This window comes from Hippichthys cyanospilos, chromosome 5 (genome assembly GCF_059441005.1).
Source record: "Hippichthys cyanospilos isolate Australia breed blue-spotted pipefish chromosome 5, RoL_Hcya_1.0, whole genome shotgun sequence".
Taxonomy (NCBI): Eukaryota; Metazoa; Chordata; class Actinopteri; order Syngnathiformes; family Syngnathidae; genus Hippichthys; species Hippichthys cyanospilos.
The window spans coordinates 8,265,396-8,289,943 of record NC_142373.1 but is presented as its reverse complement, the minus strand read 5'-3'; the positions used below and the strand labels follow the sequence as shown (position 1 = coordinate 8,289,943).

The 24,548-nt window shown below is 55.0% G+C and overlaps 4 protein-coding genes across 12 annotated transcripts; 2 read left to right on the top strand and 2 right to left on the bottom strand.

Annotated features, from left to right (window-relative positions):
* Positions 1–174: 174 nt before the first annotated feature.
* On the bottom strand, positions 175–8,969 carry slc9a2 (solute carrier family 9 member 2). The gene is made up of 13 exons (XM_088414299.1): positions 7,303–8,969; positions 6,386–6,600; positions 6,026–6,274; positions 4,153–4,403; positions 3,834–4,051; positions 3,408–3,607; positions 2,952–3,041; positions 2,817–2,887; positions 2,008–2,175; positions 1,828–1,933; positions 1,481–1,597; positions 1,319–1,406; positions 175–730 (listed from the first exon to the last, which is right to left on the bottom strand). The coding sequence occupies exons 1-13, from the start codon at positions 7,574–7,576 to the stop codon at positions 360–362; spliced, it is 2,418 nt and encodes an 805-aa protein (XP_088270425.1). The 5' UTR covers positions 7,577–8,969; the 3' UTR covers positions 175–359.
* On the top strand, positions 8,479–18,240 carry inpp4aa (inositol polyphosphate-4-phosphatase type I Aa). Of its 2 annotated transcripts, none has more exons than XM_088414298.1 (24): positions 8,479–8,646; positions 10,243–10,473; positions 10,553–10,597; positions 11,045–11,163; positions 11,234–11,350; positions 11,430–11,509; positions 11,581–11,698; positions 11,988–12,078; positions 12,147–12,294; positions 12,372–12,502; positions 12,577–12,681; positions 12,758–12,866; positions 12,940–12,960; positions 13,019–13,199; positions 13,387–13,629; positions 13,703–13,850; positions 14,094–14,126; positions 15,038–15,210; positions 15,289–15,412; positions 15,554–15,821; positions 16,270–16,367; positions 16,427–16,539; positions 16,813–16,967; positions 17,398–18,240. In XM_088414298.1, the coding sequence occupies exons 2-24, from the start codon at positions 10,344–10,346 to the stop codon at positions 17,528–17,530; spliced, it is 2,883 nt and encodes a 960-aa protein (XP_088270424.1). In that variant the 5' UTR covers positions 8,479–8,646; positions 10,243–10,343; the 3' UTR covers positions 17,531–18,240. The 2 variants fall into 2 exon arrangements, with proteins under 2 accessions (XP_088270424.1, XP_088270423.1); XM_088414297.1 differs by having other exon boundaries at positions 8,492–9,107.
* Positions 18,241–19,018: 778 nt separating this feature from the next.
* On the top strand, positions 19,019–23,001 carry LOC148423315 (nucleoside hydrolase). 8 transcript variants are annotated; one of them, XM_088414779.1, is made up of 7 exons: positions 19,019–19,314; positions 20,001–20,083; positions 20,199–20,386; positions 20,912–21,091; positions 21,223–21,334; positions 21,392–21,528; positions 21,592–23,001. In XM_088414779.1, exons 1-7 carry the CDS (start codon positions 19,274–19,276, stop codon positions 21,937–21,939), a joined length of 1,089 nt encoding a protein of 362 aa, XP_088270905.1. In that variant the 5' UTR covers positions 19,019–19,273; the 3' UTR covers positions 21,940–23,001. The 8 variants fall into 8 exon arrangements, with proteins under 8 accessions (XP_088270905.1, XP_088270906.1, XP_088270904.1 ...); XM_088414780.1 differs by having other exon boundaries at positions 20,175–20,386; positions 21,663–23,001; XM_088414778.1 differs by having other exon boundaries at positions 20,175–20,386.
* coa5 (cytochrome C oxidase assembly factor 5) lies at positions 22,702–24,162 on the bottom strand. The gene is made up of 3 exons (XM_088414795.1): positions 23,915–24,162; positions 23,249–23,332; positions 22,702–23,171 (listed from the first exon to the last, which is right to left on the bottom strand). The coding sequence occupies exons 1-3, from the start codon at positions 24,014–24,016 to the stop codon at positions 23,130–23,132; spliced, it is 228 nt and encodes a 75-aa protein (XP_088270921.1). The 5' UTR covers positions 24,017–24,162; the 3' UTR covers positions 22,702–23,129.
* Positions 24,163–24,548: the final 386 nt, after the last annotated feature.

The following is a 24,548-nucleotide window of genomic DNA, read 5'->3' as shown; positions in this document are numbered from 1 at the left end:
CGGGAACGAGCAACAGTATGTTTGAAGTAGAACGGCGGGTCTAGTTGTGAATTGATGGGGGGGGGAATACAAAATGTTCAGATCTCTGCTGTGAAAAGAGGGTGATAAAGCTCCAAAAGTGCATTGCTGAGGTGTTGACTTAATTATTTTTTTTAATGAATGAATGACATGACAATGAGTTAAAAACAGCATTTACTGGAATAAGTGCTAAAACAAACAAAAGTCAGTCTAAAAAAGTTCAATAGAGGAGAAAGCCTGGTAAATGTTCCTAAGGTTGAAAAGATGGAGCACACCAATTGAACGGTCCTCTGCGTTGTCTAAAAAGCAAGCAAACGGCCAGCGGGCAGGCGACGCGGACGTCACTTTTTGGCTTTCCATTGCGGCCCCCCGAGCAGAGGGTTCCGCGCGGGGTCGTCCGGAGGTTCCGCGGCCCGAGCGGGCGGGGGAACGGGAGCGCCGCCGGCCTTGTCGTATTCCGGCGGAGCGGCGCGGCGGCCGGGCTCGCCGGACCGCTTTGAAGAACCCGCTCTCCGGGCCCGACCTTCGTCCACAAAGTCCACCGACGGAACTTCCTCCAGCGTGTCCAGCCGGCGGAGCGGAAGCGGCGCTCCGGGCGAGGAGCGCGACGCTCCGGGCGAGGACCGCGACGCTCCGGACGAGGAGCGCGACGGCGGGCCAGAGCCCGAGCGCCTGGCGGGGAAGGACCGCCCAGACACGCTTTCCTGATTGTCTGGGAACAAACAAAGAGAAAAAAAAAAGATCGTGCAGCCATTGGCAAAGTTGTGCACGGCGCTTCGATCGATCCGATCTTTAAAAGTCCGGTCCAAGGCGGTCCCGCGGGTTTCTCAAATCACCAGTCAAACGATCCCGCGCGAGCTTCAAAACCATCCCCATCCTCACAACCGAGAGAAACTTGGCAAACCCGCAGGACGCCACGCGGGTCTCCGTTGACCGGAGGTTGATGCTTTGAAGGCCTTATTATACGAGACACATTTGAATGAAATAAGGCTTATGTTTGATATCGCTGTGAGTAAATGAAGTCGATCCAACGAACTGCGTGACTTACAATAACGTTGAATATACATTTTAGGGATAACAATTTTTATGAATCCGGAACGTGAACTTTGCAAGCTGGTCCAGGAGGTGGCGCCGCAGCTGCAACCTTTTATTCAGAAGACGCGCATGTTGGCTTCGGCCGCAGTCAACAACAAAAAGATGTAAGCGCGTGCTTTCCTCTCGTATGCGCATCAGCGTACACGTACATAGGCAAGTACCGTAGTAAGAGAAGGAGCACGCGCGACGAAAAGGAGGGGCCTACCCGAGTCGCCCCGCCTTGCAGGTGGGAAATCAGAGTCCAGGTTTTTGCCGGCAGGAAGAGAAAAGTACTTGTGCGATTTGGGCACCGCCTTGAAAGAAAGCAAAATCGGCAAGCATTATTACGTCCGGGGAGGAGAGGCGGACAAGCGTTGCGCAAATTTACGGGCGTCCGGAAGCTTCCCGGGCGGAGGCCCCGTCGGATGCTGGAGTGACGGCGGACGAGGATCTCCTTGGCGCGGCTGTCGTTGGGCAGCGCGTGCTTGCTGGTGTACGACGTCGTCTGAGTCGATCGGAAACAGTCGGCGATGACAAAGAACGTGAAAGGGGCTTCCGCGAGCTTATGCGGAATTGCACTCGACGTGGCAAAAACAAAGGCTTTTTCCCGGGGTCAACCGCGCATCTTCTCGCCCCACTATTTGAGAAGGACTGCCGCATCGTTCATGCCGTTGACTACTTTCATTTGCCAATATTTGCATTTCAAGACATCAGTGCGGCGGAAAGCTCACTGACCCTTTGTCTGATCTTGTACATGTTCTTGGCCAGGACGTCATGCATGTTCTTCAGGTCGGCGGCCAGGAACTTCTTCTTCGGCTTGGCCGGACCTTTCTTGTCCTCGCTGAAACATTTCCCAATGAGGCCCATTCGTAGCGACGTTTGAGAATAGACACGAAAAACAAGCCGCCGTCATACCGGAGAGAGACGACGGACGGGGCGGCGCCCATGTCCCCCGACACCGTGTCGAGGATCTCCATGGCGTTCTGCAGCTCCAGCCTCTTGTACAGGGCCACGATGCTCGACTCGGCGCGGTTGTCTCGGATCAAGATCCGGCGAAGGATGCGGGTGTTAAACCTCATGAACCTGCCGGGGGCGTGGCAGGCGGACAGGGAGAGAAAGAGCAGAGAGAAACAGAGAAAAAGAGTGAGACAGAGCGAGAGAAGAGAGAGGGAGACATGGAGAGAGCGAGAGGTAGCAAGAGGGAAAGAGGAGAAACAGAGAATAAGAGGGAGACAGAAAGAGAGAGAGAGACAGGGTGAGGTAGAGAAAGACGGCAAGAGAGAGTCAACAAAAAGCAACAAAACGGCCGACCCCTGAAAGGGAGTTTTCCCCTTAATTCCTATTTCACAAAGACGTTATAAACCCCAACTCTGCGCTCGGACTAGCGGGGCGAATATGAAATACTGACTTGACTCCCCCCCCCCCCGAGGGCCAATCTCCAAAAAGTTAAATACAACTGAACTATACTCGTCAAGCGTAACGTAGTCCATTTTTTAAAGGGGGCGACACTCGACGGCAGCCGCTTCCTTTTTCCAAGCGGCGACGGTTAAACGTTGGCGCCACCCGGCCCCGAAAACAAGGAAGCTCCAAAAAAACCGGTCGGGCCTGCGGGCAAGCGAACACGACACGGCGTCCAAAGTTCCCGCTTCGTGCGCACAATGCCGGCTTGTCCCTTCAAACAAAACAAAAGGGAAGTTTGGCTCCACGGCGTGGGCGAGTCTCACTTGTCCTTCCAGTAGAAGTGACTCCACTGTCCGCACAAGTCCTCGATGCCGGCGACGGTGTGCTCCATCAGCTGCAAACAGGGGCACGCGTCACGCGCAAACACGGATAACGGCCGGAAAGGGGACGCGGCCTACCCTGCAGTGAATCTCGGCGTTGATGGTGTCCAGATCGCGGTTGGTTCTGCGCACGTTAACGTACTCGATCAAAGGGCGGATGCTGATGCCCTGCCGCCACCGAGAGGGGAAACAAAAAAGGGACGGCGGCGTCAGCGGGCACCGCAAACGGACTCTGGCGTCTCACGACAACTGCGCGGGGTTCAAATCACGGAAAGCGGAGGCGAACGGCGCATCGCGCGTCACGTTCTTCACCCGACTCTGCGTACAAAAATCCCAGGCACTTTTTTCATCAAACTATTCCCTGTAAAAAGTAAGAATAATCGTCGCGCGGCAAAGCTTTTGCTTCGCCTCACGCATGACGGGAGGGACGCGGGCCACAATATCGGGAAAAAGGTCAATACTTTGCCGGCAAAAAACAAACAAACAGAAAAACCATTTCCACGTCGTGTCGGGTTGGTCAAATTTGTCCCAAACCTGGAGAAAGACGGTGAAGATGATGACGGCGATGGTGGCGGTGACAAAGAGGCGCTTGCGCCCGATGTTGTCCGGCAGCGTGAAGGCCAAGGCGAAGGAAATGGCGCCTCGCAGGCCGCCGTAGGCCAGCCCCAACTGATCCTTCAGGTTGAAGGGGATGGTGCGGAAAGGGTTGATGATCTGCGTCAGCACCAAGACGCCTGCAAGGGAGGGAGCAAAACCTCTGGGCCGTCCCGCCGGGCCAACTTGGAAAATCTCACTTGAGCGCCGCCGCGGGCAAACTCATCCTAACCCAACTTAGCGCCAGGTTCGTTTGAAAGCTTCCGGGTGGCGCGATAGGGAAAACCGCAACGAAAAGGCATTGGTGGGAAACGCGGGGGCATCTCGGAGCCCCATATGGCGGGCGGCGCAAGCGGCAAAGCTCACCCAGCCCCCTCCAGACGAAGGCGAAAAGCAGCGTGAAGACGATGTAGCCCCAGTTCCACTCGTGCTCGGTGGTGACGGTGACCACGCCCAGGAAGAAGAAGATGAGGGTCTCCGAGATGGAGCCCAGCATCTTCACCACGTGGCGGATGGTGGTGCACGAGCGCTGGGAGACGTTTTCCTCCACGTAGTACTTCATGGTCAGGGCGCACGTCACGATGCTGGGGGGGGGTGGAAAGTGGCGGAAAGGCGCGCGGAAAGGCGCGCGGAAAGGCGCGCGGAAAGGCGCGCGGAAAGGCCCGCGCTGGCGGCGGCCACTCACGCCATGATGGAGGAGATGGCAAAGAGCTCGGCCACCAGGTAGGCCAGGTAGCTGTACATGAAGATGAAGAGCGGCTCGATCTCCCGCACCTTGGCGGTGAACCTGGTGGTGAAGGCCGCCACCAGGCCGAAGAGGGCGCCGAAGGCCATGCCGCCCGAGCCCACCACCAAGAAGCGGGCCACGCCCAGGAACACGTCCACCGGCTCCACCGCTGGCATCTCCGCCACGAAACTCAACATGTTGTACAATACCTGCGACCGACAAATCGCACCAACAAAGACCCAGCAAACAAAAGGTCAGCGCAAACAAACGAAACAAAAGCGCCTCACGGGCGCAAAATATGACAAAAGAGTACGGAAAAAAGAACAAAAAGACACGCGCGAGTAAAAAAGCAAGCAAGAAAAGCCATGCGCACAGGAAAAACACAAACAAGAAAAAAGACCCTCACAAGAAAAAAGGGGCAAAGGAGAAAAAGACACGCAAAAAAGAAGACACGCGCAAGAAAAAAGAAGCAAATGAGAAAAAAGAAGCAAACGGGAAGAAAGATGCGAACGAGAAAAAAGAAGCCAAGTTGAGCCACGGACTGATACTGAGCCGTGGACCGACCCATAAAGTGTCGAAATGAGGGATGAGATTTTTTTTTTTCAAGAAATGAACAGTTTGACATGTGTTTTGATTCATAGTAATGTTTTATGATTTAAAGTGATGTACTATCTTAAACAGCATTAAAAATATGACTACATTTCAAGTCATTTTTAAGTTCTATAAGTATATAGGCAATGCTTTTACCACTTGAGGAAAGGTTTTTCTCCACGCGGGCCGTAAACTAAAGCGAGTTTGACGCCCCCTGGGTAAGTAAGCGCCAACGTACTCCATTAAGTACTAATCAATTATTTTAGGTTCTAAAGTGTTGCCAAAAGTACCACAGTAACGGATTACTATCATACCGAGTTACTAAAGTCATTGAGGACTTAAGCAACAGCACTTTGAAAGTCTTTAGTCAAAGGCTTGGAAAAAAAGCTTTAAGTGCGGCCCGTGCGGCAAAGTTTGATTTCAAGTCTCGAGCTGCCAGCGGCTCGTGTCGAGCGCCGTAACCGGAAGCTTAAGCCGGCGGCTTTTCGCGGCAAAGCGAGCTTCCGTGGAGACCATGAGAGCGCAGCAAGCTGAGGAGGGCGGGAAGGGGGCGGGAAGGGGGCGGGAAGGGGGCGGGTACGCATCGGGGCAGCCTCGGCCAGGGCGACCTCCCGAACCGGTTTGGCCACGTCCCGGCAAACAGAGCGAGGCCCACGTTTGTCAAGCGCGCTTCCAACCGCTCCGCTCGGCCCACGTTTGTCAAGCGCGCTTCCAACCGCTCCGCTCGGCCCACGTTTGTCAAGCGCGCTTCCAACCGCTCCGCTCGGCCCACGTTTGTCAAGCGCGCTTCCAACCGCTCCGCTCGGCCCACGTTTGTCAAGCGCGCTTCCAACCGCTCCGCTCGGCCCGTCCGGCTCGGGCTTCGGCCGTGAAGCGGGGGCCGGCCCGCATCTTAAACGGGGCGTGCGCTCGGGGAAGGCTAAATAAGGCCGCTCACGCGTAGGCCAGAGGAACACCCCTCCCGGCTAAAAAGTGTTTTGTACACAAGCCGCGCCGTCTCGCGTCGGCAAAACGGGCGCCCCCCCAACGAGCTGCGGCGGTGCGACAAAAGCGGCCGGCGCCCGGACCGGACCTCCGCACCTATGCCGTAGACCGAGGAAAGCGCAGCGCGCGGATTGGGCCGTTTCTTGAAACAAGCAAAGCCGTGCGGACGGGGGGTCGGGGGCCACGCCGACGGGGCCGTCGCCGCCACGCCCGAGGATGGAAAAGGAGTGGTCCCGCCCCCGGGGGACTCGCTCACCACGGTGACGGCGTCGTTGAAGAGGCACTCGCCGAACACCACGATGTAGAGCTGCTCGTTGACCGAGGCGTCCTCGAAGACGCTCAGCACGGCCACGGGGTCCACGGCCGAGATGACGGCGGCGAACAGCAGGTTCTCCTGCAGGTTGATGTCCTGCACGCCCAGGGCCTCCACCTGGCAGACGGCGAAGAGCGACATGCCGATCCCCACGCTGTTCCACAGGGTGCCGGCCACGGCGAACCACAGCACCTGCGCGCAGCGCAGCGCAGCGCAGCGCAGCGCAGCGCAGCGCCGTCAGTCCCGGCCCGGACCTCGGCCCGGACCTCGCCCCGCCCCGCCCCGCCCCGGCCCGCCGCGCACCGTGCCCACGTTCTCGAAGAAAGGCCTGGTGGGCATGAAGTAGCCCGAGTCCAGCACGATGGGGGGCAGCATGTAGAGGAAAAAGACGTCCCCGGTCAGCACGGCGGGGGGCTCCTCCTTGACCGAGTGCATGATGGCGCCCACCATCAGGCCGATGCTGATCAGCAGGCACGACTCGGGGATCCACACCGTCATCTTGTCGTACACGTGGAAGCCTGCCGCGGACTCTGTTACTCTTTTACCCGGCGGCGATCGGGCGGAGCGGGACGCCGCCGGGTAAAAGGCCGGCCGAAGCGGACGGTGACGCCGACCCTTCCGTACGTGACCGCGAACGACATTCGCCGCGCCGCCGACTTCGTCCCTCGGGAAATACGCCGACGGCCTCATCGGCCCTCGCCTTTCCGCCCGGCGACCGAAGCCGCTCGGGCGTTTTCTCCGTTGGAAGGTTTCGGCCGACGGATCGAACGTCGGCCCGCTCTCCGGCAAAGACCCAAATTTCCTCCCCAAAACGAAGGCCAAAAAGACGTTGTTTTTAGGTCGACGCCGCCGGAGGACCGTTCGCCCGTCGGCGGCGTAACCCTTCGGCTATCCTGAAGTTTCCAAAATCAAAATTGCAAATTGCACGCCTCCTCGCGCTCTTTCATCAACCGGAATGGCGCTTTGGCGTCGCCCGCAAAAGTCATTTTGACCAATTTCAAAATCCTTATTTTTGAAAACTGGTCCAATGCCAGGGACGTATTACTTGAAAGCGGATCGACACTCGGGCACGCCGAGGACGTTGCTAGCTCCTTAAGCATCAGACGGATCCTTAGGACGTCCGTAAAAGGTGAAAAAGGACCCGCGGGACGATTTCCCGGAGCCGGCCGGGCCAGCGAACTTCGCCGGCAGCGGCCAGGGCCGCTCGCGCTCGTACTCACCGATCTTGGCGAAGGATGCGAGCAGCACCCACAGCGTGATCTCGAAGGGGATTTGGATCCTCGGGTAGTCCGTGGTGAACACGGGCAAATTGTCCTTCTGGGGCTCGGGGTAGGCCTGGGGCCCGTCCGGCCGGACCGGGGGGACCAGCGTCACGCCCCCGGCGGCGGCGGCGGCGGCGGCGGCGACGCCGTCCGGCGCGGCCTGAGGCGGGACCTCCGCGTCGCAGACGACGGCGCAACAAAGAAGCAGCGCCAAAGCCGGGCGAGCCTTCATCTCGAGTCCGCGAGAGCAGCGCGAACTTTCACGCGGCCCGCCTCATCTTGGTTTGGGTTTTTTTTTTTTGCCTTCTCGCCGGAGCATCCGCGGGCGTCGACGCCCAAAGTTGCTCACGAGTCCGAAAGCAGCGGAGGACACGCGAACGCACGCACCTGTGCGCCAAGTGCACCTGGGGCGCGCGCTCGACCGCGCGGGCGCGCTCGCGGCTGATTGCATGTCACGTGATCCGCCCGGCTCTCGATGCCCGAGTTTCGGCGGACGGCCGAGCTCAACTTCCCGTCCGGGAAAAAAAAAAAAAAACGGCCTTTCTCCGGGTCTTGTCATCTTCCTGCACCGCCTTTGACGTTTTGTAACAAACGTATACATTTTCTTCACAGTACTACTGGAAACGTTCTCGTAGCATTACCTGCATTTCCTGCACGACTTTAAGAAGAGCATTCGATTCGGCCGCGTTACTTCTCACGCATTCCTTTATTAATATGAAATCGTTGAAGTACTCGTTCTTTTTGTCGTGTCGAATTAGCTCGGCATTAAAAATGTTTTGCGTACGTACGCTCATCGCTAAACGCGGCGCAGTCAATATACCGTCTGTGTTTTCCCTCAATTCAAGTGAACCTGCCATCTGTTTGAACGTGGATAAATATATGTTGCTATTTATTTATCGGGCGGTGACGGAATGCAGTCTGCCGCTCGGGGACGCGAACGGAATAAGACCTCTTGATCGGTTATCCGATCAACACATGTTGGAAGCAATTTGGCACGACTCACGAAATAGCAAAAAAATAACATCGCGATCACCTTGTTCATGCGCATACTTATTTCAGCTCGAAAGACATTCGAATAAATAGAAAACAGGTCGAGCGTGTCAACAAATGCTTCCCGTTGGGCTTTTTTGCGCCCTCTAGCGGCAGCGACGAGTCCCCCGCAGGTTGTTCGAGGGAGTCTGGCTGGTCTGGGCGAGTCTCGCTCGCGCAGGCTGCAGAGCGCGGACGCCGTCGAGCCTTCGAAGCGCAAGGATGACAGAGAAGCCGCGACAACACATCTCGTTCCTCTCGCTTCTGCCAAAGGTCGGATTTCTTAGGATGCTGTCAAATGACGTCACTCGGGCAGGCGGCGACGATGCCGTTTTTTGTTTTCGTTTCCCTCCTCCTCCTATTTTGCAAGCAGACGTCATGGGGCCAGCTCGTTGGATGTTATTGCTTAGTTTGGTGACAATGGCGCGCGCGCGCGCTCGTGTCAACGGACGGGATATTTGATGCGGGATTAAAAAACGGGATTACGAGGAGAGAAAAGAGCTCGCTCGGGTTGGCCTTTCCAAGCGGATGCGCGGCGCTTCGCTCGGCTCCATCGCTCGTAAGGCTACCAAGCCGCTAAGCTAGTGCACGGGGGGGCGAACTGAGGTCCGCGGGCCACGGGCGGCCAACGATCGCGGCACACGATCGCGTCCGAGCCGCTCTCGCGAGACAAGCGAGAAAAGGACATCTCCGTGGGGATTGCTTGCTGTTTTCGCGGAGCAGGAATGGCAAAGGTCAGCAAAGATGTGATGTGGAAATATTCGGCCGGGCTAGAAAAATGAGTCTGGAGCAAAGTTCCCGCGTTTGGAGTTTTTTCAAGTACAACGCCGCGACGAAACGTTTTCAGCTGCGAAAATCAATTGAAACGATCGAGGACCGTCAATCGAATGCGAGCGCTTGGTTGTGTGCAGCTTGTGGGTTAGGTCGACATCGGTCGCGAATGATCAATTTGAGCTCGTTTTTGGGAAGTTTGTCTCGCCCGTAATTTGGGGAATGATTTAGCGGAATGATTTAGCGCATGCACACCTGCGCCTCACGCAGCGCAGGAAAGCTGCCAAGCACTACATGATATTTTGCACCGTCATCCTCATACCTATATCATTTCTTCCGCTTCATAAGCTGAATCTTTTCTTTTCTTAGTGTCTCATTATCACTGCCCTGTTACTGTTTTTTGTATGGCCTACTGCGCGGAACGGAAGTCTGCTAACGCAATTTCATTGTGTACGTTCACCTATGCGTACGGCAAGAACACTTGGAGTATGGAAGCGCTGGCAAAAGGCGGCTTTTCCACGGGGGGAAAAACCCGCAAGCGAGCATGGCGATGATTCTTGTCAACAACACGCAGCCGCAAAGACTCCCCGCGTTGTTGCGCTAAAAGCTAATGTGGCACTCCTACAGAGAGTCCCACCGCGTCTCAGGCAGTGGTACAGCCCCCCCGCTTGCGATGACACCAAGACCCCCCCCCCCCCCCCCCCACACACACACACACACACTCGCCGACAGAGCGCCATGCCTTTGTCATCTGCGAGCGGGCGGAAGAGCAGCATGCGCCGGGTCGGGCCAATGACGTCAAAACGCACTGCCGCCGCATGTAAAAATAGACACGCGTCGACACGCGCAAACGTAAAGCTTTTCCCTTTTTGTTGGCGTCAAATTCACATTGACGCAAAGTGGGCTGTTGCGGGAGGAAAAGTTTGCCGGCGCCTGCATTAGCACATCAAGAGACGCGAAGCGATAATTGCGTCTGTTTGGATGCGGCCAGCTGCCTCGGCGTCATTAGCGCCCCGTGTCTGGCTCATCCGTTTCCATGGCGACACGGGACCCACCCCCCCCCCCCTCCCGCTTCTCTTCCTGTTTGCCTTTCATCAGTGACTCGCGCGCAACCGCTGAGCCCGTCGCGCCAGGCGTCCGGATCGCCGGGGGAACTTCGACGTCAAGGTCCACGCCAGAGGAACAAAGAAAAGCGGAAAATGCATCCTCGGCCGCGCCGTGAGCCTTCCCCGTCCGGGAAAGAGCGCGGCCCCCGTCAGAGGCCGTGGTCCGTCTACCGGGCCAACACCTTTGATCTTTCGGCGGAGATGATGGGGCTGGCGCTGTCAGGTGACCGCCCGACCCTACCCGGGCTGACCCAAACAAACAAAGGCCACCCCAACAGCTCTCCATCCTCTCTGGTCTACAGGCAACAGCGGGGACCCGGATGAGCCGGTTTTAGAGTTCACTTTAGGTAAGGCTTGGCTTTCGTCCTTGAGCTTGGACTCCGGGCTTAGATCGCGTGAACCCAGACCGGGAACTCGGACCGCGCAAAAACATGACGGGCCGCCGCCGACGGCCCAGGCGCGCACAAATGATCAACGACCAGCTAAAATTCCTTTAGGGTCCGTTGCCGGTGTCTCAAATGACTCGGACCAAGAAGGTTCTTGGTCTGACACACAGGCTTTCGGGTCGGGACCGACTGGACCGAGGACTCACTCGGAGCACGCGACGCAAGTGCCGCTTTAGACCGACGGGTCGTACGCCTTGCGCCAGAGCATCGCAAAAGCGGGATTTCCGTCCGACTCGGATTTAGGTCCTTAAATCTGCCACGTTAAAACAGAAAGGCGTACCTGGCAAATTAGAGCTTTCAAAACAAGCCCGTTGGACTCGGCGCTCGGTGACGTCCCGTCTCCTCCAGTCTGCAGCGAGCTGCTCGCCCCGGCCGCCGAGCGTAAGCCCAGCAGTTTTGTGGCCGTCAGCTGCACCACCCCCCCTCAGGCCTTCTGGACCAAACATTCGCAAACGGAAATCATCGAGGTACGGGTGGCCTCCTCCCTCGTCCGGGTTAGGGAGAAGCCGCTTGGAGCCCGTTCCGTCTCACCCGCAGGGGACGAGTAACCCCGCTTTCCTGAGCAGCGTGGCCTTCTTCCAGGACTCTCTGATCACTCAGCAGACTCAGGTCAAGCTCTCCGTCTACGACGTGAAGGACCGCTCCCAGGGCACCGTAAGGTCACGCCTGGAATTTTGGGCCCGTGGCCCTCGGGACCGACCCTAAACGAGCGGTCGCGCCCCCCCTCCAACAGATGTACATGCTCGGCTCGGCCGTCTTTTCTCTGAAGGAGCTCCTGCAAGACCCACGCCGCCGCCTGCACCTGACTCTCAGGTAAGGCCCCGGGGCCGCTTGAGGTAACGCGCGGCCGGATCGGGGCTCTCGCTCGCAGCGTCGACTCCCAGGTCGGCCGAGAACGAGCGGGCGGGCGGCGTCGCCGTCGTCGGCTGGCAGATGGAGGAGAAACGCCAGCAGGGAGCTCCGGTCGCCAAGCTGCAGCGAGGAGACACCGTTAACGGAAGGGTGAGTCCCGAACAATTGATTGATTTCTGCTAGCTTCATCCCAAAAGTCCGTGATGCCGCGCCGGGCCGCGGCAGATACCTTTGCTTTCTTACCGCTGACGTTCACGAGCCCTCGGGCGCCGCCGCCTCGTTCGCGGGGGACGGCGAGAGTCCCGCCATATTACAACGGGCGGAGTCCCGGGCTCGACGGCGCCAACCCCAACGGTCTCGGGGGACGCGCTCCACCGGCCGACCGCGCCGGTGCGCGCGCCGCCGCCTCCCTGCAATTGACGAGGGGACGCGGTTTCAGACGGTGCTCCCGGTCGACGAGAGCCTGACGGAATCCAAAGGCCCGGAGTCCACGTCTCCGTCCCTGTGCAAAGATCCCCTGCTGAAGGCCGGTGAGTGCCCCGGGAGACGATCCCCACGTCCGGAAAGTTGAGGGCGGCGCGTCTGTGGCGCTCCCCAGTGTTCGGCGGCGTCATGTCGCACATGTACCGCTTCCCCACCGCCGACGGCAAGCATCTCCGCGTCCTGGAGCAGATGGCGGAGAGCGCGCTCTCCCTGCACATCCCTCGCCAATTTGTCAAGCTGCTTCTGGAAGAGGACGCCGTCAGGTAACGGGGACGGGCGCGGCTACGGCTAGCTCCGCTCGAGCCGCCCGGGGATGATCCTGGCGCGCGCCTCCGGCAAGGGTGTGTGAGCTGGAAGAACTGGGCGAGCTGTCCCCGTGCTGGGAGGACCTCAGGAGGCGGATCATCGCTCAGTACCAGACCGTCATCCTCACGTATCAGGAGACCATCAGTGACCTGCACGAGTACAAAGGTAAGAACCCCGAGTTCCGCCTCTTCCACAAAGCGGCCGGAAGGCAAAGGATCACGGGCGCCTCCCCCTTTCAGGGCCGTCTTTCAAATCCAGCGCGCTGAAGGCCGAACGAAAGTTGGAATTCCTTCCCACGAACTTGCACATCCAGAGGATGAGGGTCCAAGGGGAGCGCGGCTACGGTAAGCGGCCCCGCCCGGCCGCGTCGCCGTTCTCCTGCCGCGCTCGGTCTCATTTTCTCTCCGGCCCTTGGATCAGAGCGCACGTACGACGTGGTGACCAACGGCGCCCCCGCCGCGCACCATCAAGGCTTTAAAGGCTGCGGCCTGAGGAAACTCCTGCGCAACCTGGAGGAGGCCAGAACACGGTAAGGGCGCGCGCACCCGCCTCGATTGCGTCGGGGAGCCCCTTTCTTCACCGCGCTGTTTTGGCGCCGCCAGCTCCTATGAGGAGGAGGAGAGGTAAGACTTTGAGCGCTCGCCGCCATTGGCGTCCCCCACACGGACGGCGTTCCCCTAGTTGCGGCCGAGCCGGGGGGATGGCGTACCGGCCGCGGGACGCGGTCCGGGCGAAGGAGCTGATCGGCCAGATCAACACGCTGAAGACCCAGGTGTGCTACTACGTGGAGCGCTTGAGCAGAGCGGCCAAGGAGCGCTCGGCCGACGCCTTGGAGAGAACTTTGGCCATCCTCAAAGAGAAGGTGACCGCTGGGCCGAACGCAGCCCTGCTCCGCGCGGCAGTACTTTGAACCGCCGACTCGGCCTGTTTCGGGTTAGCGTTAGCGCGCAGGAAACAAAACGCTGCCTTGCGCGGATTGTCAAAAGCTGCCCTCCCTCCCGAATGCTTGCAAACATCCGAAAACATCCTGAAGTCGAGCAAACTTTCAGACTCGTCAGTTGGTGGGCGCGTGCGACTCCCAGCTTTTGTCCGCCGCCATCGCGGCCCTGGCCGCCGCCCGCCCGGAACGAGGCTCGCCGTCGCCTTCCTCGTCCTCCCGCTCGTCCTCCCGCTCGCCCTCGCGCTCGCCCGCTCACCAGCCGGCGTGGCCGTCGCCCTCCCGCCTGGCCGCCCCCCCGGGGAGCGCGGACGGCCTGAAAAACCAGCGGGGCTCCTCGCACGGGGAGGACTGGGTACGAGAACGCCCGCCCGCCCGCCGGCCGGCGTTTCCCGGCGGCCTTGATGGCGTGTCACGTGTGCGCGCAGGAGAAGCTGTGGCTGAATGTGGAGCGGAGTCTGGAGAGCGTGATCCAGACGGTGGACGCGTTGCTGCGGGGGGACCGGCTCCAGAGCGACGGCAGCTCCGATGATGTGTTCGCCTTGGCCGGCGAGGAGCCCGCAAAGGCCAAAAAAGGTCAAAGTCATGTTTTCTGACTTGCATTTATCAGTCACAATGCCAGAAATCGACTACCCCCCGACTAACCCCGATCGACTAACCCTAACAGTCAAGCTCATGTCATGGCTTGCACGGTGGGATCTTTTCTCACCCAACAAGCCAACACGTCGACGTTTTCATTTCGGAATCGGTTACGCGAGTCAGCCATCAAAAAAAAAAAAAAAAACTCGTTCTTACCCGTGCGCTCTCTCCCACCGATAGGTAGCAGTCCTGAGCGGGACAAAACGTCACCAGGTAAGCTCTCAATCAAAATATTTTCAACCGGGTACAAATAAATAAGCGCATAGAAATGAGCAATGATGAAAACGGAAATACGCATTAGAATTACATTGGCGCATAATAATTCAGATATATCATGGAAAGAATATAAAAAAAAACCCTTGAAATGAATCACATCAATTGTACAAGTTGACAATATGAATGCAGCTCACTTGCTTGCCTTGAGACGGCGCTAGTGTGTCGGTGATGAGTCCGGTGCGAGAGAGCTTAATCTGTACGTTTTTATTTGACGTTCTTAGTGATCCGGGAATCCTTTACAAGTCCACGGAAGCAATAATATTTGTTTATGGATTGTTTTTAGCAAGTAAGTTACTGAACTTTAGTTTGGGGTCATGCCAAGTGCTTCCTGCGTGATGTCATTGCTAAAGTGCTCACGACGTGCCAGCAACGTGAACATCGGTCTCGGCAGCCCTAAGTGGTATGTTACATACTGTACGTGTTTTGATGTGAATATGTACAATGCTAGCCGTAGCTAATGTCAATTTGATGTCTGTTAGTCTTAATTGTTGCGGATGAAACGAGTAAAGATGAAAAGTGCAAGGGCGCAGTAAAGATCAATGCAAAAAACGATTGTCTCGTTTGTGGGCAAGCTGGCGTATCAAGAATTCATAAAGATGCATCACACACTGTAGCAAGTACGGTAGGCACGGGGGGGGGTTGCGATAAGGTATTACGCGGCAGTTTTGTTGGAGCGAGCGCCGCTCTCTTGCGTTTCGTATCATACGCCCGCAACTCCGTCTTGAATTTTCTGCGGTTACTCGAGACAAGGGGCGTTCGGCGAGCTGAACTTTTGGTACCGCGAGGCGTTCGTAAGTAGAGGCGGCGCCGCAAAGGATGGGCTGGGCTCATTTGCCTCTTACCTTCAGGCGAGTGGGCGGAGGCCCTGCACCCCCTGCTGGCGGCGCTGAGCGAGCGCGCCTCGCTGATGAGCGACAAAGCCAAGAAGGCGGCCGTCTTCCTGCTCATGCGGGACAGCGCCCCCACCATCGCCGCCAGCCTGCCGCTTCAGTACCGGCGCGACGTGGTCTTCTGCCAGACGGTCCGCCGGCCTCGCCGGCCTCTCGCTCGCTGGCTCGCCAGCGGGCGCCGACGCTCATTGGCGCACCTGCGCTTGCAGCTCACCGCTCTGATCTGCGGCTTCGTCCTCAAGCTGAGGAACAGCTGGTGCCACGCAGGCTTCCTCAAGCAGCTGCACACCATCGGCCTGCTGGTTCAGTACGAGAGCTTGCTCAGCACCCACGGTAATAAGGAATCGAACGCGCTTTCGGCGTTTTTTTGCCTTCGGACAGTTGGCTGAACGGCGAGTCGCGGGCGACGCGCTTCGCTAGCTCGGGCCTTAAAGCAGCGACTCGGGTCGGCGTCCTCTATTTGGCGACTTTCAGGCGAGGAGCTGGCCATGCTGGAAGACATGAGCGTCGGGGTGAACGACCTTCGCAACGTGACCTTCAAAGTGACGCAAGCCGGCGCCGCCTCGGGCCCGGACGGGCTGCCGGTGGTGACGGGCAACAGGAACGGCTTCAACGTCAGGGTCCCCGTCCCCGCCGCCGTTTTCGACGGTCTGCCGCGGGAGATCCAGAACGGCATGCTGCTGCGCGTGCAGCCCGTCCTCTTCAACGTGGGCATCAACGAGCAGCAGACGCTGGCTGAGAAGTAAGGACCGCCACCGGAGTACGAAGGCACAAGCGCTCTTGGCAAACGTCCGCTTTGCATATGTGCGGCGCGGCGCATAGAACAGAAGCCGCAGTAGCGGCTGGGCTCGCGTTACGCATCCACTAGATGGAGCTAAAGGCGATGTCAACAAAACGACGGGAAGACGCTCGCTCCGTATCAATAGAAGCATCGTCGCAACTCGGTTCACTCCCAAAATCAATAAACGGCTCTTTGATCCGTACTGTCTGAAGAATGGGGAAAAACACCCGTTTATTACGCTCAATGACGTCGATGCCGAGATGAATCGAGAGTTTAAAAGAATCGAATCACGATTCGATTCAATGTGAAACTTTAACGGTTTTTTCCGGAATGCGTTTGGCCGGAAGTAAGAGATTCAAACGGAGGTTCGAATGAATGGTTTGGTGGTTTGCGTCCGTGGCGCTCGCAGGTTCGGAGACACGTCCCTGCAAGACGTCATCAACGCCGAGAGCGCGGCTCGCCTCAGCTTGTACTACGAGCACTTTAAAGAAGTCCTGCCGGAAGACTGTGAGTCCGCCGAGCGCCCGGACCTTCGCCTCGCCCATCAGCCCGCCCCCCTTTCGTAGGTCTGCCTCGCTCACGAAGCGCCGTCGCCCTGCCCGATCTGCTCAAACGGCTCGGCCGCAACGTCGATGCCAAAAAAAGCAAGAACGTGGAGATTCTGTGGCAGGCGGCAGAGGTACGCCGCTTTACCTTCGTCGGCGATTAGCTAACGTTGCTGAATGTGAGCGCCGGGCTTTTCCGGGCTTGGTCTGAAACCGCAAAAAAAAAGGGCCTGAAATAAAAGGACGATCCTCATTTGAAAACATCAGGTCCATAAATGAAAATAAATTCGGTGGAACTGCGGATGGCACCTTGGCCTCGCTGTTCAAGAAGACTGCTTGAAGACCCGCGTGGGTTCTCTGGCATATATCGCGTATGTACGTACCGTACGTGTGTCCGGGGGCCGCAGGCGTGCCGTCGGCTGAACGGCGTGCGCTTGACCAGCTGCAAGAGCGCCAAGGACCGCACGGCCATGTCGCTGACCCTGGAGCAGTGTCACATCCTGCAGAGCGAGCACGCCCTGGCGCCGCAGGTCTTCTACCGGGCCCTGGACTGCATGCGCAGGTCAGTGGCCGACGCTTTGGCTTGCCCCCTTGTCGTAGATCATTTGAACTTTCATTTTTTTGGACGCAGCCGAATATCGATTTGTCTAACCGCCCTAAAAGTCATCTTCCTTATCCGGCGCGCCAAACGGCTCCTCCCGTTTAACGCCCTAAATGCTTTGTTCAAACGCGCTCCTCACTCTTCCCGTCCGACTCGTTTGAAATGGAGATGATTCGCCCATCTCCTTGGTCGGGATGTTCTTTACCCGAGTGAGGAGCGCTGCGAGATCAGAGCGTGGAAGGTTGCCGCGAAAACACGGCGGGGTTTCTTTGGTGTGGGCCCATGGCATCTCCACGGGGAAAATACCAATAGGTGCAATTACGAGCTCGGGGGCTGGAAGTCAAGATCCCGGTGCAAATTAGCGTTACCTTACCCCTTGTGTTTTTGCCAGCGAGGGCTGCCGGCGGGAGAACACCATGAAGAACGTGGGATGTCGCAAGTACGCCTTTAACGCGCTCCAGCTCAAGGCCTTCCCCAAAGAGTATCGCCCCCCGGAGGGCACCTACGGCAAAGTGGAATCCTAGCCGCGGCCCAAAGAACCTGCGAGGCGCGCACACACACGCACGCACACGCGCACACACTTGTGGTGTTTAGTCCCCGGTAAGGAGAGCGCCGCTCTAGCTTGTTTTCCAGTGCTTTTTGCTTCCTCTCAGTTGAACCGCAAAGAACAGCCAAAGAGTATTAGGGCCACACAAAAGGGAAAAATATGCAAGTTCATGTGATAAGTCAGACTTTCCCACTTTTCTTGAGTATACGCGGCCCCAACGCTCCGTCTGTCTCCTGCCATTTCTTTCTGTCTCTCGGACTAAACGCCACAAGCGAGGATTAAATGAGAGCTTGCGAGTGAGAATGTGCACCCAACGGCTGGCTGAAGCTCCCGCCTCTTGACTTGCAGCGTGCGACGAGTGCCCGTTTGCTTTGCTGCGTTCTGTCGAATTGTGCACAATGTTATAGACACGAAAAGGAGCATGAGATTTCAAGAAAAAAAACAAAGCATTCGTTGTTGCAGTATGAATAAAACGCACGCAGCTTTAACAACCTCGGTTGCGCCGTGGATCTTAGTGTGCCATATCAACAGACACTGCCGACTTTATTTGACAAAAGATACTTATTTTGCTTACAGCTTCTTCTGTTCACGTTGCATCTTACTGTTCTTAGAACGATCCAGTATGTTACGTGCGCACAAGTGGAAATGGTAAAAACGGGTGCTGAATAAAAATGCTCAACTCCAAAACGTGTGAGAAAATGATTTGCCGGTTAGTCGGTTTACAGTCCCGGTCAAACTTGAAAACGCCCTGGGTTTTCCCGGGAGGCTACTTCAAAAGGAAAAATCCAAAATCAATTCGTCTTTCGTTGGAATCATGAAGAAATAGTGACGGGCTTGGTTGCTAAGAAAAAATTTGCATCAAAACACAACGTTTTGACTGATTTTTCCAAAATAACCGCCTTTTACTCAGAAAGCGGCTTTGCGCATCTCGCTATTTTCTCCGTCATGTTTATGATGCGAATGAAGCTTTCACTTCCCAGCTGTGTTTGATCAAGAATGAATTGCGTGAATTCCTTGATGGGTCTGAGACCATTTCATAAGAACCTTTCCTTTCCAAACTTTTGACCGCCGTTACCTTCACCCCCGCGTTTGCCCGGAGCATATTGGAAAAATATAAATCATTCTTAAATAGGAGTCATGCCCGACCGCGAGTAGACATTTAAAGTGTGGAAAATGAGGATTTGGCACATATAAGAGGTACAAGGTCAACGACCTTCATCTTGAATCAGACGACGGCAGCCCGATTGGTTCATGCGCAGGCAATTTGTGCTCATTGTCATGTTTATAGTGTATTCATAATTCATCCGACACGTTTCTCACTTCTGTTGCAAAATAGAATAAACGCCTTCATAAGGCTTTGGAAGCTGCTCTACATACATTCACTACTTGGACTAAGGCTCCGAGCGCTAATAGAAAAGGTGCGTTTTACTTTAAGGCTACAACCGGAAGTGACGCTTGCTTTTGCCTAGATCCTCGAGCGACCTGAAGAAAATCTCTTCGTAAACTTTGTCGTTGTTTTTGCCGCACAAACGATTGGATGCATTTTTAATCTGTCTTAAATTTGAGTAGGATTACTATTAAAGATACGCAAGTCCGTGAGTGCATCCCTTTAAAACATGACTAATGTGCGCGCTTGATCTACTCAAAGAGCAGACAGAGTGAGGTTCTCGTACGATCTCGCGAATCGGGCTTGGCCTCTGACCTGCACTCATGCGCCAGTATGCAAGTCGCCTGCTACAAGAGTTGCAGCTTTGCACGCAGGTAGCGTCAAATGACCGTCAAACGTGATTCACTGGCAGCAGCTAAATTGCTCCTTTGTGTGCATTTGGGGCGAATACATTAAGCTAATTAGGGTAAATGCTCGGCTTGCATGACATCTCAAAACCGGGCGTTGGCAAACAATAAGAGACAAACTAGATGTAATGTTGACAGATTTCTATCACAAAGTTGAAATATATCATTGAGAAAATGTAATATGGATGAAAAACACTGGGGTATAACTACATCGTAAACTTTCGTTCTTTGTATTTGAATTCAATTGATAACTCAAACCAGTCGCTGTTTTGACAAACCACCTTCTCACTCACTCACGTAAAACAACAAACGCGTTTATGCTCTATCATTATGACTATTACAATAATGTCATTTTGACATTCTATTTATTCGTTTATTGTATGATTGTAATTTACCGAAACAAGTTTCATTTTTTTAAGTTTATTTTCATGAGTCGCCTATTTTCTTCCGGGGGGGAAAAAAAAAAGTTTGTTTTTTGGTTTATTGTTAACATTAAGTCTTTGCGTGTAGTGGTCCTTTTAAAAACCTTGACAAAAATACAACCCTTTTGGTATCAGATGTTCATTCGACAGTAAATTTAGTCAGGACTTTATAAAAAGTGTCTAGCAACTAGTAGCTATCAACAGTGTTTTTTCATGTTTTGCTGTCCAAAGGTTAAGAACACTTGATCTTTGTGTTTGCTCTCTGCGAACGCCGAGAGGAGTCAAACGCTTCTGCTCGTCTTCGTACGCGAAAGGTAAGCGTGCTCATGCCAGTCACTTAAGCACCGCCTAAAAGAAATACCTGGCTTTTGAGAATCACAGCCATCAACAAAACGCACTTTTGAGGCTCACTGGCCTCCCCCCCAAAAGCATCCAGGATGAGGAAGAAGCTGCTGTTGGACGTGGACTGCGGCGTGGATGACGCGCAGGCCATCATGCTGGCGCTGGCCGCCCCCAACGTGGACCTGCTGGGAGTGACGTGCGTGCACGGCAACACCACGGTGGACAACGTGTGCAGGAACGCGCTGCGTGTTCTGCAAGCTTGCGACAGGCTGGAGGTATGGCGAGAGATGCGCCCATAACAAAACACGAGTACGACCAAATAGCCTCGCGTTTGTTTTCGTACGAGTTCCTCTCCGGACTGCGGTAACCGACTCGAGGGATTTTCAGTACGACTCCCGTTCGCACCGCGACTACGACCTCGCCTCGCCGCTTGGCGTCTCGCCTTCGGACCGGCGGATGTGATCCTTCGCATTCGTGGAGATGCAAATCAAGTTGAGGTCCCGCCAAGCCGCCGGGCAAAGTCGGTCCGTCTGCGAGTCATTCCGGCCGCTTCGGTCGCTCATCGGCCTTCCACCTTAAACGCGGCGCCTTTTAAGTCGCGCTCAAATGAGGCTTTTGTGGCCGTTTCGGGCCAGTTTCCTGGAAAATGGCTTCGGTTTGGGAAGCTTCTGCAAGAGCTGGTCACCGCATACTGTTTGAATATCATTGGTATCGGGACGAATTTCTGGAAGATTTAACGTATGGGGAAGCCGCGCCGGAGCGCGCCAACTTCACCTTAGCGCTCCGTTATACGTATTCAGATCCCAGTGTTTAAAGGTGCCGCCAAGCCCCTCCTGGGCAACAGCGTGGACGCGGGCCACTTCCACGGGCTGGACGGCCTGGGGGACGCCCCCGACCCCGACGCTCCCGCCCCGGACCTGGTGCGGGAGGAAAGCGCCGTGTCGGCCATGATAAGATTGGTCGACGAGAACCCGGGAGAGGTGAGGCGCCGCAACGCGCTCTTCGCTCGCCGCCCCCCCTAGCGAGAGCATTCCCACGCCCAGTCCTAACGTGCAGTCTAACTGCCAGCTAACTCTTTGGGTAAAATACGACGGTGCGGCGTGGCCGGCAGGTATCGCTGGTCGCCACGGCGCCGCTCACCAACCTGGCTCTGGCCGTGAGGTTGGATCCGTCCTTTCCGAGCAAGCTGAGAGGACTCTACGTCATGGGCGGCAACACGGAATGTCAGTAAAGCTCGGGCGAGCCACGGGTGATCGCGGCTAATCGGCCCTTTTGCGCAGCGCGAGGCAACACCACGGTGTGCGGCGAGTTCAACTTCGCCGCCGATCCGGAAGCCGCGTACATCGTGCTCGACGACTACCGCTGTCCCACCTACTTGGCGTGCTGGGAGTTTACCTGCTACAGCAAGCTGTCCTGGGTGAGCCGGGGTCGCTTCGTCGCCGTCCCACCCGGGAGCTCGACGTCAGCCTCGTTTTTGCAGGAGTTCTGCGAGGCCTGGTTGGCGCAGCCCACGCGCAAGGCCCGCTTCATGGCGCGCATCTTCCGCCATAGCATGGAGGCCTCGCTGAGCGAGCGCGTCCAGAAGGAGCTGGCGGGCGGCAGCGGCTTCGTGTCCTGCGACTCGTACGCCGCCGCCGCCGCCGTGGACGACGCCTTGGTCACCGAGAGCGACCGCTACCCGGTCAGCGTGGAGCTGACGGGCACGCACACGCGGGGGATGATGGTGGTGGACACCGTGGGCTTCCTCAACAAGTCCCACAAAGCTGTCATCATGAAAAAAGTGGACATGAAGAGGTTTGAGGCCTTGATGATGGCCGCCTTGGCCTGAAGTCCTTCCCGAAGCTTCGGGGCCGTCGGCGGACTCCGGATTCATCCCTTTTTACTTCGCTTGTCCCGTGGCGTCGGTATAATGCGGTGCTTCTCGATTGTGTTTTGCAAAGCCCCCCTCCCAGGATAGAGGAAAACTCCAAATAAGATTATCATCTATAAAAGCTGTAAAAGTCAACCTAAAATAGTATCCTGCAATATAAATCGGCTTTCAAAAACTGTTAAATACTTTTTACCCTGTTTATACGGGTTAAAGGTTAGTCAAAAGTTAGGATTTCATACTTGGATGCAGTCGATGGGTCGCAACGTTGGCACGAAACGTTCCCCGAATAAGTTACCCGATGTCGCTCTGGTATTTGCAAGCAAAAAAAGTCTCCCGACTGAACAGGAGCGCGCTGTTCGGCACGGGTCAGCAAAACGCTGGCCCAAGAGCACACAAATAGATTGAGAAGTAGTTGGGCGGCGATGGGACCTTGTCATTTCCTTACTTGCGGAGATGAAAAGTCATACGTTCTTGGATGTTGCCGTTTGATTTGTTTCCTACCTTCTTGAATCATTGTTGCTATGATAGCAAATCAGAAAGATCATTTGATCCATTAGAACATTCCAGACCAATGAATCAAACTTACTGTTCACTGCATTTCCAAATTATGTTGACAAACTTGTAACGCATTAAAATTCCTGAAAAGCCACCCAAGTCACATAAGACCTAGACAACTTATAAAAAAAAAAAAAACATGGAGGAGGTAGGGTGTGGGGAGCGTTTCTTCAAGTTCATTTTGCATTTATTCATCATTTAATAAGGTGATGTAAATATTACAAGAATTAAGTCAAACTGGTGATAATAGGGAAATACATCTCACACCAGCTGCATATTATTTGGACTTTTTCTGAGTAACCTAACGACACCTCACAGATACGTTTTTTTCCTTGCATATGTCAACCTTGAACCTTGTAAATGAGTTTTTTTTCCTTTTCACTGTGGCCTGTGAGATCTAGTTTTCAATATTTGCTGCTTCTACAGGTTTGTTCGTAAAGCTGATAAATACTGAACCCCCCCCCCCCCAAAAAAAAAGCCTGTCAGTCTTTTGTTGCTACCTGAAATCTTCACTTGTTCAAGCAAGAAGGAAGAGAAGCTTGGTCGGCCCAGTGCGCCTTGCGCTCTTTAGCGCGCGATGCCACGGTAGCCCTTCAATATCCTTTTCTTCCTCGGAATCTCGACCGCGTGTCCAGCTGCAATCGGGGCAGCGCGACAATGTCAATTGTCCTTTTTGGTGCTCGATACAAAGTATTGTTCAATCAAGGCTCACCATGGACCTCTTGCACTCAAAGAACGATGTCTGCAGCGCTTTGCAGTGGCCTTCCTTCAAGCACTCACTGGGCATCTTCCCCTCCTAAGAAGGGATATGTAGAGAGAGCTTATTTTCACAATGCTCCAGAAAAACACAGGCACAATCGTTCACACTGAGCTTGACCACCACTCTGCAAGATTTCAAACTGCAGAGCAACGTTAATACAGTACTAATATGTATTGGATCGTATTCATAAAGGGTGACACAAACAAGCCAATCGGTATGCGGATGTGTGTATGTAGGCCTACGCTTTATTTGGAAAGACGGGACACGAGCACGGTATTCTCTCGACATTTTGGCCATTTGGTACATTGCGCAGCATTTCTAGTTCTACGTGACTTGTCATTGTCAGTGGTGCACCAAAGTGAAATTTGTTTCCAACGGTTCTGTAGAACTCCTCTCGAGGCCAATTTGAGAGCAAATTAATCGGCCATAATTAAAAGGGTATATACGACAACCAGGAGCCTCTAAATGGCCAAATGATTGGAACATTGATACAGTGGAAGAGCTTCAGTCCAGTTCAAAGGCAAAAAGATATGTTAAAACTCCTATTGATCACAGCTGCCTTTTGGATAAAAAAAAAAAACACATACGAGGAAGCTACTTCAGACAGGCGAGGGTTACCTTAACGACGCAGTCGTGTCGAAGGAGACATGCCTTAAAGTCCTCTCTTATCCCAGCACACGCTCGGTAGTCTTCCTGTTTGTCCTCGTAATATTTCGGCATCACGAAGATTCTCCCGACGTTAAAGCAAATACTGTGTATCCAACTGCGTTACATAGCCGTTTGACATCTAAGTGTTGTGATAGTATTCGGCCGCCATTTTTAGATTTGCGTGCCATGTAAGAGGAAAGAGTTGCCGCAGTGCATCACGGGAACAGTTGTAGTTTCCTTCCATTGTTTCCTACGGTGGCCGAGAACGCGACTGGCTTGGTAAACCGCACTCTTCATAAAGTTCTTAAAATTTTGTAAATGTATTGAAAAATGTATTTTTTCCAAATATATTATTTGCCGAAATATTTCGCCAGATTGCAAAAATATGTAGAATATAACGTGTTTAGACGTTTCTGATTATAGTTAACGATTTCGTGTTTGAATCGTTTCTTTTATTACTGTTTACGTCTGGACGTTTTTCGTATGGTCATGTGATCTTTCTAGCGCCAAGCAACCAATCACAAGTTGTTTTTCATTCCTCCACCACCAATCGGGATGTTTAGACGGGCATAGGTTGTTTTGCTAATTTACCAGTCAGTCGGCA